Source organism: Desmodus rotundus, chromosome 4, assembly GCF_022682495.2.
Source record: "Desmodus rotundus isolate HL8 chromosome 4, HLdesRot8A.1, whole genome shotgun sequence".
NCBI classification, from domain to species: Eukaryota; Metazoa; Chordata; class Mammalia; order Chiroptera; family Phyllostomidae; genus Desmodus; species Desmodus rotundus.
Window position 1 is genome coordinate 28183042 of NC_071390.1, and position 14594 is coordinate 28197635.

At 37.2% G+C, this 14594-nt stretch overlaps 1 protein-coding gene across 1 annotated transcript in view; it reads right to left on the reverse strand.

Annotated features, from left to right (window-relative positions):
- KIF11 (kinesin family member 11) overlaps window positions 1–14594 on the reverse strand; it is a 46121-nt gene that overhangs the window by 27154 nt on the left and 4373 nt on the right. The window contains exons 2-9 of the mRNA XM_024563442.3: window positions 11125–11257; window positions 10560–10657; window positions 10395–10473; window positions 8891–9076; window positions 8640–8764; window positions 5802–5892; window positions 4661–4903; window positions 2727–2822 (exon numbers count right to left, since the gene is read on the reverse strand). Coding sequence (XP_024419210.2) covers window positions 2727–2822; window positions 4661–4903; window positions 5802–5892; window positions 8640–8764; window positions 8891–9076; window positions 10395–10473; window positions 10560–10657; window positions 11125–11257 — 1051 coding nt within the window. The remainder of the gene's footprint in view (window positions 1–2726; window positions 2823–4660; window positions 4904–5801; window positions 5893–8639; window positions 8765–8890; window positions 9077–10394; window positions 10474–10559; window positions 10658–11124; window positions 11258–14594) is intronic.

Below are 14594 nucleotides of genomic sequence, written 5' to 3' on the forward strand. Positions count from 1 at the left end.
CAATACCTGGCTATCGCTGTTTTCCCTGCCCTGGAGATCCCATGAGACTCCAACCCACCCAATTTACGGGCCCACCCAAGCTGCTTTTCCATATAAACGGCTGGTCATGGCTCATGCTTCACAACTTCCCAAATTCTCTCAAACAAGCAACAGCTGGCCTCAGTGAGCCCCAGGCCCAGCACTAGCAGCAGCCAGTGTAGATTCACAGTTTGGATTCACTTGGGAATCTCCAATCCCACACAAGTAGCACCATCTCAGACTGCTCTATAGTTCATGCAGGGTGGCCCCAGGCAGAACACAGGTAGGGGCTGACCTTGGCCTACATCACCTGGCAAATCCTAGCGCCTGCTCACCCAGTGGACAACTACACACTGTGCTGGAGCACCACTACCCTGCCCCTGCACAGCTGATCCTCCAGAGGGCAGAGGTTGGTGGTCAGTGGTCAGAGCCAATTCTTGCACCTGAATGCCAACAGTAATCAAGGCTCAACTACAAGAGGAGGGTGTACTCAGCCTACAGAAAGGGCACACCTCGAACACCCAGTTTGAGTAATAGGGGAAGATGTGCCACTTAACCCTACAGGACACCTACTACACTAGGCCACACTACCAAGACACAGAGTCAAAGCAGCTCTACCTAATACACATAGAAACAAATACAGGGAGGCTGCCGAAACAAGGAGACAAAGAAACATGGCCCAAATGTAAGAACACATCAAAACTCCAGATAAAGAACTACACAAGATGGTGATAAGCAATCTATCAGATGCAAAGTTCAAAACACTGGTTATGCTCAAGGAACTTAGTGAGCACCTCAAAAGCATAAAAACAGTCAGAAACGAAGTATACACTAATTGAAGTAAAGAATAATTTACAGGGAAACAACAGTAGAGTGGATGAAGCTCAGAATCAAATCAATGATTTGGAACATAAGGAAGCAAAAAAACAACCAATCAAAACAAGAAGAAAAAAGAATCCAAAAAAAACTAGGATAGTGTAAGCAGCCTCTGGGACAACTTTAAGAGGTCCAACATTCTCATCATAGGGGTGCCAGAAGGCAAGGAGAAAGAGCAAGAATTTGGAAATCTATTTGAAAAAATAATGAAAGAAAACTTCTCTAACTTGGTGGAGGAAATAGACATGCAAGTCCAGGAAGCACAGAGGGTTCCAAACGAGATGGATGCAAAGAGGCCCACTCCAAAACACATCATAATTAAAATGCCAAAGGTTAAAGATAAAGAGAGAATCTTAAGAGCAGCAAGAGAAAAGAAGTTCCCGTAAGACTGTCAGCTGATTTCGCAAAAGAAACTTCGCAGGCAAGAAGGGACTTGGCAAGAAATATTTAAAGTCATGAAAAGCAGGGACCCCAAATCAAGATTGCTCTACCCAGCAAAGCTATCATTTAGAATCAAAGGGCAGGTAAAGAGCTTCCCAGATAAGAAGAAACTAAAGGAGTTCATCATTACTAAACCACCATTATATGAAATGTTAAAGGAACTTACTTAAGAAAATAACCAAAATATGAATAAAATGGAAATACGTATCTATCAACAACTGATTCTAAAAAACAAACTAAGCAAACAAAGAGAATAGAGACAGAATCATGGATACAGAGAAGGTTTCCATTATTGCCAGATGAGGGGGGAATGAGTGAAGAGGTGAGGGGACTAAGAAGTACAAATAGGTAGTTAGAATAGCCATGGGGATGTAAAGTACAGTACAGGAAATGGAGTAGCCCAAGAACTTATATGCATGACCCATGGACATGAACAATGGTGGGAGGATTGCCTGAGGGAATGGGGGGTGCTGGGTGCGGAAGGGCAAATGCAGAAAAATCAGGACAACTGTAATAGCATAATCAATAAAATATACTTTAAAAAAATTTTAAAACAAAACCACAATGAGATATCACATCACAGCTGTCCGAACGGCTATCAGAAATAAATAAAAAAACAAGTATTGGTGACAACGTAAAAAAAAGGGAATCCTTGTGCACTGTTGGTGAGAATGCAGATTTGTGCAGCCACTGTGGAAAGGAGTATGGAGTTATGTCAAAAAATCAAAAATGTAACTTTCTTATCACCCAGAAATTACACTGCTGGGAATATATCCAAAGAAACACAAAATACTAATTTGAAAGAATATACACACCCCTATGTTCACTGCAGTGTTATTTACAATAGCCAAGATCTGAAAGCAGCCCAAGTGTCCATCAGTGGATGATGGAATAAAGAAAGCTATGGTACATTTGCAAATGGAACATTACTCGGCTGTAAAAATGAAGGGAATCTTACCCTTTAGACAGCTGGATGGGCCTGGAGAGCATTATGCTAAGTGAAATAAGTCAGTCAGAGAAAGAGAAGTACCATAAGATTTCACCCATGTGTGGAATCTAATAAACAAAAATCATGAAACTGTAGACTTACAATGGGTGAATGCTGTAGTTATTATACCCTAATGTATGGTAATTATATCCTTAAGCTGTAAATAAATAAATATTTTGTAAATGTAAATACTTTCAAATTTTGCTGATTTAATAGAGCTGGTAAAGTCAACATATTAGCATTAGAAAAAGTATTTTAACATACAAGGTATTTAGTTTAAATCATCAGATGAGAAGTCTTACCACAGGCAATTTAACAAATCTTTTAACAATTATATACTGCAGTTCCTTACTTTCACATTTGTCAAAAAAGATTCTATTATTCCATAAAAATTCACAATTACCTTAATCAGGGCTTTTTTGGTTAGTTTCTGGTTAACTTCAGGCTTATTCAGTATGTTCTTTGCTCTATGAGCATATTCCAATGTACTCAGTGTTTCCTGTGATGAAAAGGCAATTTACTAAAGATAATAGGAGATTGTAGTTCTGTTATATAAAATGTACTATATAGTAACTCGTGACTAATAATTTATGGTTAGAGCCAATCTGAAAATCTATTGAGACTACTATACCCAACCTTTAAAAAAGAGATTGGTCAAAACATCCTTATCTTTTTTCTTTTTCAATTTTAGGGCCTTTAACTTTATAATAACTTGATCCAGTAATTTTTTACTTTAGTCTTCAAAACTCAGTGAATTCAATCAACTGATGAACAAAATGTCCTAAATCCATTCAATGGAATACGAGGTCTGTTCAGAGAGTATCCAGCCATGTAATAAGAAAAACAGACACATTTATTGAAGAAGATACAAGAAATATTGTACACAGGACAATGCCATCTCAGTCCCCTACTAAGTAGGCACCTTGGGGCCTCATACAGTTCTCCCAACTGCTATCAGCTGCCCTGTTGCATTTTCCTGAATCTCATTGATGGTCTGAAATCTCTTCCCTTTCAAAGGTGATTTTAGTTTTGGGAAAAGCCAGAAGTCACAGGGCACCAAATCTGCGCTGTAGCGGGGCTGAATCACCTGGGTGATTTGATGTTTTGCCAAAAAACTCTGCATGAAACATGGTTCATGAGCAGGCAAGTTGTGGTAATGAAGCTGCCAATCACCAATTGCCCATAGCTTCTGAATCATCTGAATAGTTTCCATGGAGGAATTTTGAAGCTTAACACAAAATTTGATGCAGATTCATTGCTCTACTCGTTCAGTCATTTTGAATGCTATGGCCACACCATACATATGCTCACTCAACAGCGTCTACTGCCCCCCACTGACCAGTACAGTGAAGTTGTCATAGTTCACACATGTGCATTCCAGTCCCCTCTCCTTGGCTGCCAGGTTACATGGATGTCGTGCAAACCGTTCTCATTATATTAACAATGGCTGGACTTTTTCCATACAGACCTTGTACTACTCATCCACAAAAAGGAATGAAGTACTGATACATGGTACAACATGGATGAACAATGAAAACATTATGCTAAATGAACGAAACCAGCCACCAAAGAACACTTATTGTATGATTCCATCTATATGAAATGTCCAGAATAGGCCAAACTACAGATAGAAAAAGAGTAGATTAGCAGTGACCAAGGGCTGGGACTGGGGACACATGGGGAGTAACTGCTTATGGGTTACAGGGTTTCTTTTTGGAGTGATGAAAATATTCTAAACTTAAATTTTGGTGATGATTGCACAGCTCTGTGAATATAAATCACTGAACAGTAAAATCACTGAATTATACACATTTAATGGGTGAATTTTATGGTACGTAAATTATCTTAATATTTTTTAAAAGGCCAGGAGAGTTACAGACCTTACAAAGCTTTTCTAAATCCTTTTAAAGTACATGATTACAGTAAAATAAGAGTAGATTTTGCCATCTTCGTTGCTTCTTTTAGTTTTCGCACCTGTTCCCACACACCCAACCCCATCCTCACTGCTCTCTAAGCAGTCTCTATAATACTAACATTCACTTAACCCACTTCTAAGTCCTCGATTAAATCTCCATACTCCATGTAACCATACACTGCTAATGACCACAGCAATTTTCTTTGATGACTGTGTGGAAAAAGCCAGTAACTGGCTTTTTAAAATTAAAAACTCTGTCAGGAAAAGAGAAAGAGATTTTTTTCAGTGTCCATATGCAATGTCCAGATTTTTTTGTTATAATATAGAATTAATAAAGCCAGTTAATGAACTTTGAAAGACAATGTGATAGCTAAATAAGAATTTCAGCTACCACACTTGCAGAAACCTTTCAAAGAGCTTACCTCAAGATTGAGAGATGCAGGAGAAATTGTTGCAATTATAGATGTTCTTGTACGTCCCCCAAGAGAATCCTGGAGGATTCTAGTTAGTTTAGATTCTCGGTAGGGAACATGGGGTGTTCTTTCTACAAGAGCAGTAATAACCCTTCCCAAAGTCAACAGGGATTGATTGATATTTCCAGCTTCCCGAGCTCTCTTGTCAACTGCTCCAGAACGGCCAATATTTTCACTTCCTGCAAGATCAACCTTGAATTAAAAAAAAAAAGTCATCAGGCTATTGGATTTGGACTTGTAGACTTTCATTCTCATATTATACATAATGTATTAAATAGCCAGCAAAATAATTTTTCTATAATTAGCAACCCACTACAAAGCTAATGACCCAGTAACTACAAAAATATATTCTAGAAATACAAAATTTCAGGCTGCTCTATGAGGGGATCAAGAAGGAAACAGTAGAATAGAACTACCAACCCCACTTCCCCTAAGGGAATGAAATCAGTTTCTCAAAGAGATTTGTGCACTTCCATGTCCATTGAACTATTCAAAATAGCCAAGACATGGAAACATGTCTGTCAATGGATGAACAGATAAAAATGTGCTATATACAATACACACAATGAAATATTATTCAACCATGCGAAAGGAAATTCTACCACTTACAACAACATGGATGAACCTACAGGATATTATGCTAAGTGAAATAAGCCAGACAAAGACAAAAATTAAAATACTGTATGATCTCACTTATATGTGGAATCGGCGGGGGAGGCGGGGAGAAAGGAGAGTAGAATGATGGTAATCAGGAGCAGAGAGGTTGGGGAGAGGGGGAGATGCTGGTCAAAGGGTACAAGCCTTCAGCAATAAGATGACTGAGTTTGAAGATCTGAAGCACACTGGTACAGTTAATAATACTAAAGTTTGCTAGGAGAATAGATTTCATAAGTGTTCTCACACACACAAAAGTAACTGTGAGGTAATGGATGCATTAATCTGATTGTGTTAATCATTTTACAAAGTATATGTATATCAAATTATCATATTGTATACTTTAAATATGTAACTTTATTTGTCAATTATACCTAAATAAAGCTGGAGTAAAAAACAAAAAGAATGAAACAGTGGTTTTAAGGTAGGTGCTTACCAAGTTCAACTTTCCAATTTTAACAAGCTCCTCTCCATCAATTGTAGTTTCTTTCATATGTATTGTAACAGAGAAAACCGAGTGGGAACGACTAGAAAACAAGATCAAGTTGCCCAGTCATTATAATACAAAATATTATTTGCTTTCTGTAAAAAATTGAAAACAACCAAGAAAGATCTTAATCCACAAAAGTAAAGAAAGATAGTATCTGACAGGAGACATCAGTAAGATTTTGGAAGTCAGAAGGTAGATAAAACAGTGATTAGGTTTTTGCTTTCTGGTACCTACTGCCTGTAGGAAGAAACAATAAGAAGCTATTTAAAACACTCTAAAAGATCGAGGAACTAGAATCCTCAGGCACCTCTGAATGCTGAATGTGGGATAGGATTGGGATAGCTGCCTGGTGTGTCAGAGGGGAAGGGAAGGCTCTCGATCAATCTTCCTATTCATAAGAACCATCTGAAATATGTCATTACTATAAATTCGAACTGCACCAGGCAAGACATCTGATTACTCCCCCCCAGTGTCAGCTGCGGTAAAAGTACATTGCTCTGCTTGGACAATGTCATTAGAAATAGGTAAAACTCCTTTCCCTGAACAGCAGAAATAGTACATAACAGTGATTACCAAAACACTGTAAGATAATCACTGTTAGATTATAAAGTATTCCAAAGTGTATCTTATACTGCGTACTGACATATGGCTTTATCTGAAGGATAGAAAAATTAGTCATGAACACCTGAACAGAAATAAGTTCTGAGAAATGTGTTGTTGGGCTACATTTATGCAAACATCAGAGTGTACTTACTCAAACCTAAATGAGAGATAGTCTACTACCATAATTGCATGTGCTTTACTTTTATATGACTGGCAGCACAGCAGGTTTGTTTACAACAGCATTACCAGAAACATGTTAGTAATGCTTTAACTCTACACTGTTGACAACTGTGACATCACTAGGTGATAGGCACTTTTCAGCTATACTATCATCATAGGAGACCACTGTCATATATGCCATCCATCATAACCAAACACTGTTACGTGGCTCATGACTATAGAGATCCCAAAGACATCTTTCCTTTCTGTATCCTTTGGTGACCATCACTGTTTGTTAATGTCATTGATAGTATGGAATATGGTAATCTTATTTGTACTTTTCATGTTACTTGAAAAATTTTATAATAAATACCATTTTTACAAAACTTAAATTATTTAAAATTACTGAAAAGGGGACAGGCACAAGGAAAAATATAAACTGTAAACCTAAACCATAATATACATTTCATGTTTTTCTACCATTATTTACCCATTCCTAATCTAAGACTGCAATTAAGTGCAATTAAGCATAGATGTCAACTCTGATTTTGGAAAATTTAATTATGTCTTCCTTCTCTTTATCACATACATTCATAAAAAGTGATATTGCCCTAGCCAGGGTGGCTCAGTTGGCTGGAGCATCATGCCAATATGCCAAGGTTGTGGATTTGCTCCCTGGTCAGGGCACATACAAGAAGCTACCAATGAATGCATATATAAGTGGAACAACAAACTGATGTTTCTCTCTCTCTAAAATAAGTAAAATTTTTTTTTAAAAAAGAGATATTTATTCCAGTCTACATATATATAAAAAAAGGAGACCCAAATTATACAAATTTACAAAATAGGAATTTTGTATTTCAGAGTTTTTAGAGAAAAGAAATTTTACCTAGTCTTAAATTCATTCCTCCATGCATTCTATATAAGTCACAAGCCAATCACAGAATTCAATTTTCATTCTATTATTGATTTATAATGTAAGTTTCAAAAAAAAAAAAAAGGAAAACTATTATAGGAAAATCTAAGTAAAATTATAAAATCACCCATAATTCCATGATTTTAATTACTCCCATGTTGTTTTGTTCTTTCTTTAAATGTATACATATTTGTATAAAGTTGCAATAACAATTGTTATAAAATATTGTACAAATTTTCAATAATAAGGGAGCGAGGAAATAAGAGATCTAATCCTAACAATCATTTTGTAGCTAAGGGAAACTGATAATCAGATAAGTCACTTACTCATCTGAAGTTGTATTTAGTTAACTGTGGAACTAGAACTAAATACAAATACCTAATTCCCAATCCAAAGCTCTGTCAATTATACTCTGATGTCTCCTTCAAAGACCAATAGGGAGAAAGTCACTTCTAACTTGGTAAACTGCATTTGTAGAGTCTGGGATTCACCCTATAGAGGGTGCTATTAAGTATGCCCCCTTCCCCTTGAAAGTCAGTGTTAGTAATCATGTGTCCTCCTACATTAAAATGAAGCTATTTGAAAAAACAAATGTTGTACAAACTAAATATACAGTTTTGTTAATCATACCAAAATAAAGTTAAAAAAATAAAATGAAGTCATTTGACTTTCTTCTAATCCTTACTTAAACCAAGGGTTTTCAAACTGCTTTTTAGGTATACACAGGGGCTTCAGAAAAATGCTCAAAATAAACCTTAAGGCTAAGGAGATAAGCCTCAGAGAATTCCATCCTCAAATCAACCACAGCAGCTACATTTTAATCTGGGATCCCATGCACAATTTCTTTGAGGGAAAAAAAAGAAATCTAACTTAAAAAGAGTTTGATACTTCTGCTTAATAGTTCAACTTGTCTTGGTTCTTCTTTCAGCATTCTTCCAATATTGGTGCTTCCCCATAAATCTCAAATCAACTACTACATGCAATCTAGTGTAACATCTAGGTATGTGACTCACATACTTTGACCCACCCCAATTTGATTTCCCCCAAGTTCATAATTATTCTTAAAAAAAGAAAATGGAACATGAGGGGGACAGTGGCTTTCTTACCTAGAGTATGCATTCATTAATGTTGCTGCAGTTGTCCTTTTTGCTGCTCCCTTCTCCAAAATCTGATAAACTTCATCCTTGTTGTGTACTGTAATTTCTTCTAAACCTTTGATTATCACTCCCCTCTGACCAAATATCAAAAGCACCCATTAGATTAGTTAACACACACACACACACACACACACACACAGACTTCTCAAATCAACACACATTAAAAGTTGCAGATATTTCATTCTCAAAGACTGAGTTACCTTGTTACGAGGATCATCAAACATCTGTAGTCTCTCAGAAACATCAGAGGATGGATTAAGGAGATCAAAAAGTTCTTCATTATAGATTTCCAACAACGACACTTTGACTGAAAATTCAGTACCATTATCAGTAAGTTTCTCAAAAATCTGATGAAGAGTACGTGGAATTATACCAGCCAAAGGATCCTGAAATTGTAACATTAATGAGGGCTAAAATAAAGGCAGAACAGCATTTACTATGGCAATTAAAGCACATATAACAAGGGCCTTCTTTATTGTATATTTAAGTGTGTCAAAACAAATTTAAAAAAACACAAAAAAGCCTAAGCTAATGTTAGAGAAGCCAAGTCATTTACCACAGTCTATTAAACAGTAATTATTCTTTATACCTTCCACTAATCTGCCATGCCTGCCAGACACTTTGTGCCTGGGCATTACACAAAACCCAGCTGAATCAAGTTACTTATAAAGCCAAGTTCAATAATTCTTTCCAACTGTTCTTATGAGTACATAATACCACCATTTTAATCAGGAAAACGGCCCATTAAAAGTATTATTCCCTAACCTGTCCTGGCAGGTGTGGCTCAATGGATTGAGGGCTGGCCTGTGAAACAAAAGGTCACCAGTGCAATTCCCAGTCAGGGCACATGCCTGGGTTGCAGGCCGGGTCCCCGTTCGGGGCGTGTGAGAGGCAACCACACATAGATGTTTCTCTCCCTCTCTTTCTCTCTCACTTGCCCTCTTTCTAAAAATAAGTAAATAAAATCTTTAAAAAAAAGTATATTCCCTAATTTGACATAAAATAGGATTCTCAAATATGTAAGTATCCTTAAATACATAACAATAAAATTACTGTAAATCCCTAAATTTTGAAACTGTGCCTTAAGCCTATTCTATAATCTCCTACAGTTACAATTCCATAATTTTACTATCCATGCATAAAGTTAATGCCTCAACTATGTAACCTTTAGGAAAAAAAGGATCTACCTAAATGTTAATAATGACTAACTGACTTAGTCACTAAATTCAGTGAAACACTTGGTGAAAATCTTTGTGAAATGTACTATTTGTTCCTACTATATTCAACAATGCAGTGACCTTAATTTCTTGAACACTCAAGGTGATCATAGCAACCACAATACTGCCCCTTGCTATGTTAACTTTGAGATTCATTCCCTTTTTGCAAAGACTTCCCCTCTAAACCCCACTCACATTCCACTTCTCCACAATGTCCTTCTCCAACTATTCTGTCCCAAACAGACCCCTCTCATCACTTAACTGTACCATATGGATTGGCCCAGTATCTCCCAATGAGACTATATATTTCTTAAACAGAAGCCATACCATATATACTAATTTTATCATAGTGGTAGTTAATCATAAATTCCTGCTGTTATTAACATGAGTACTCTTCTCTATTTCAAGACAAAGTCCTTCAGCCAAGTTTTATTCGGTTATATTTCAGCCACTTCAGAGACAGAAGTCTGTTATAACCAACAAATACCTCCTCCCAAGTATATTCTTCGTTTGGTGATCTTTCGCCTTCCATTGTAAAGGTTTTTCCAGTGCCAGTTTGGCCGTATCTGTCAGAATTAACAAAAATGTTGAATAAGAAACAAACACATACATTATTAAAATTTTTCATCAAGTTGAAAAATAATTCACTCACGCAAAAATAGTGCAGTTATAGCCCATAATGACTTCATCCAGAATTGGACAAACCACACTTCGATAAACGTCTATTTGTTTAGTAGATGCTCCAAAAACCTATCAAAAAAAAAAAGATCAAAGCATTTTTTCAAGAAAAATATTTTAAAAGTTACCCACTTTAATAATTTTATTTTTAATATACTAACTCATTCAGCCTTGACTGGTTTGGCTTGGTTGGTTGGCTGTCATCCCACAAAGTGCAAAGTCTCCAGTTCGATTCCCAGTCAGGGCACATGCCTGGGTTGCAGGTTAGGTCCCCAGTGGGGGCACGGACAAGAGGCAACCAATCGATGTTTCTCTCTCACATAGATGTTTCTCTTTCTTTCTCCCTCCCTTCCCCTCTCTCTTTAAATAAATAAAATCTTTTTAAAAAATTAACTCATTCAGCCCTCTAGAAACCATTGACAACTCAGAGTCAACTGAAATTTGTCACTGTACACTAGCACCTAGAGGAAGTATGTATACTAGGATAACTTTGCATTAGTGAGTAACAGAGAAGTAGCAGCATTTTAAGAAGTAAGTACCATATCGAAAGTATATGTTTTCCTTGAGCTCTTGTCGGCCAGTCCTCCAGTTCGTACACTAACTTCTTTTCGTACATGATCACATTCTACTACAGAATGGGCGCAAGCTTTCCGCTCTGTCAAATTAAATGGTCTATAAAAAGAAATACATGATGTTATTCAAGAACACATACTTATGACATTACTGATGACATTACCTTAGACAAGAACAATGTGACATTTTGACTGCACTGTTGGAGATAGGGACTAAATGATACTGTTTTTTAAGGGTTTCGGTTCCCAGAAATATTACTATTTTTTGAATTTTCAAGCATATGCAAAACATTACAATTCTGACAATTTCTTGGAGTAGATGCTAACAGAAGTAACTTGTAAAAGATGCCAAACTTATTTTTCAGAATTCTATTTCCAGGTTCTTAGAATCTGACCACGTTAGATTATGATGTAGGAGAAAGAATATGCCAAATTTGTGCTCAAAATATGAACCTGCCAGTTGATAAGTGGAACAAAATAAAAAATAGATACAAATAATGACAAATACGTAGAGTACTTACTATGTGCCAGGTACTCACTATTCTAAGTGCTTTATATGTGTTAACTTGGTTTGTCCTCACAGCACTGTGAGGTCTAGTAGCAAACAGCGACAAACCAGGGTTATACAAGAGGTGATATTTAGAAAGAGTATGCAAAAGGTACTGTTAGGAACATACAGTAAAGATTTAATGTGGTCCTGAATGGAACAGGGTCAGGTGGAGGAGGCGTGAGTGATGGCAAAGAATTCCTGAGGAACTAATCCTCTAAGCTAAATTCCTGCATAGGCATTTCAGTAGAGTGAGGACTCTGATCCAGTCTGCTTGGGCAGTGTGGCACTTTGTGTCCTCATTTTAAAATGGGGCTAGTAATGTTGCCAGTCATTATAGTACCAACCAACCAGCAAAGTAGGGAAAGAAATCCTGTTTAGCTTACTGTTTTCCCAGTGCCTGCTACTATGCTTAGCATCCAGTAGGCACTCAAATATCTGTCCAGCTATGTAGCGTAACAAATGTCACCCTAAGGGGAATGATGGGAAAGCTTTAAAAACAAAAAACAAAAAACCATGGTCCACAGAGTAGCATCCATAGGTTTATTTATATACAGTGCTTAACACATATCTGGGCCAAAAGGAGAGATGTACTATTAACCAGAGTTCATTTTTCCCAAAGAATATCACATTTTAAGGAAGGATGTGCCAAATAAGAAATTATCTTTCTCCTCATCACTAGACAAACTGAGTTGCTATTTACTTTAAGAAGGATACCTCAACTTACTCTGACGTGCCCCACTCCCTAGCATATTTTTGACTGGTCAGAAGATCAAATTTGTGATCCCAGGAAATGTAACTCAGCAACTCCCAGGTAATATCTGGTAATGCTGTCACCTGCCAAAAGTACTGCAACCTAAACAATGCACATAATTCACAGCATGCATTATTAGAAGTTCAACAAAACTAAGTAAAAACCAACTTATGCTGAGGAAGGCCAAGAATATAGAGTAGAGTGCCCTGACTGGTATGGCTTAGTGGATTGCGTGCCAGCCTGCAAAGCAAAGGGTCCGCTGGCTTGATTCCCAGTCAGGGCACATGCCTGGGTTGCGAGCCAGGTCCTCCCAGTTGGGGGCGTGCAAGAGGCAAACACACACTGATGTTTCTCTCCCTCTCTTTGTCCTTCCCTTCCCCCATCTAAAAATAAATATACAAAAAAAATCTTTTTAAAAAATTGCAAGTTTTCTATTGATGACACTAACAAACCCATCAATTTCTTGGCGTCACTAGTGTTATATTAAAATTCAGACAACCAAAATGGTGAGGCAGGGAAGATTGAGGATTGTTTTAAAAAGTCCTTAAGCCCTGGCCACATAGCTCAATTGGTTAGAACACTGTCCCAGTAGCCAAGGTTGTGGGTTGGATCTCAGGTCAGGGCACACATAAGAGGCAACCAATAAAGCCAAATGTAAGTGGAACAACAAATCAATGTCTCTCTCACATAAACAAACAAATTTCAAGAATTTAAAAAGTCCTTAGGTCAGATAAATACCGTGATTTCACTTGTATGTGGAATCTAAAAAAATAAACGAACAAACAGAACAGATTCCAACTAACTCATAGAGAACAAACTGATGGGTGCCAGAGGGGGAGGCAGATTGCAGCACTGGGTGAAAAAGGTGAAGGGATTAACAAGTACAAACTGGCAGTTATAAAACAGTCATGGGGATGTAGAGTTCAGCATAGTAAATATGTGTCAGTAATACTGTAATAAGTATGTATGGGTACTAGACTTATGGGGGGAATGCTTCAAAAGTTATATAAATGTCTTACCACTTTGCTATACACCTAAAAGCAGTATAATATTAAAAGTCAACTGTAATTGAAAATTTTTTTGAAAAGAGGGGGAAAAAAGTCCTGTCCTGTGTAAAATTATTCATTCATCCCATAAACATTCATCAAATACATATAATGTGACAGATACTTCTCTAGGCACTTGGGATATAGCAAGGATCATAACCAAGTTTCAGGAAAAAAATCCAAAACATCCAAGTTCTTACTCTCAGGGAGCTTTTATCCTAGTGTGTGTGTGTAGGAGGATCAGGAAGAGGTGACCATCAAACAAGTACATATATTTGGTGCTGATAAATTCAAAATGAAAATAAATAAAGCAGACTAGGGGATAGGAAGTGATGAATGGGGAAAACAGGCGGTTGCTACGGTTATTTTAGAGTGGTCAGGGAAGGTTTCTCTGATAAAGGTGATATTTAAGCAAAATAAGTAAAGTGAGAGAGCCAGCCATGTAACTGTTCTGGTAGAAAAAGCTTTCCAGGCAGAGAGAAATTGCAAAGGCCCCAAGGTAAAGTATGGTAGATGTGTTTTGTTTAGTTTTTTAATCCTCACCAGAGGACATATTTATTGATTTCAGATAAAGAAGCAGGGGGTGGTGAGAGAAAATAGAAGTGAGAGAGAAACAGCGATCAGTTGCCTCTTTTAAGCCCCCTGACCAAGATCGAGCCAACAACCTAGGTATATGCTCTGTCCTCGGATCAAACTGGAGACCTTTTGGTGTATGGACCATGCTCCAACCAAGGGAGTCAACCCACCTGGGTGGTAGATGTGCTTTTAAAATGTGTGCGGGGGATGGGGGTTGGGGAGGGGGACAGGGAAGGGAGTTAGGCAGAAATCAGAAAGATAGCTAGTAGCTATATCATATAGGGGTTTACAATATCTTTCAACCTGTGAGGCAAACTAGCCTTTGTCTTGTCAAAGAATAATTTGACAATTTTAAAGGGTTATTAAAAAATATATATACATAACATAATATATATATAGATTAACATATATATCAATTAATATATATATAAATTAGATTATCTAGCCCCGACTGGTGTGGCACAATGGGTTGGTGTCATCCTGCAAACCAAAAGGTGAAGGGTTGGATTCCAGG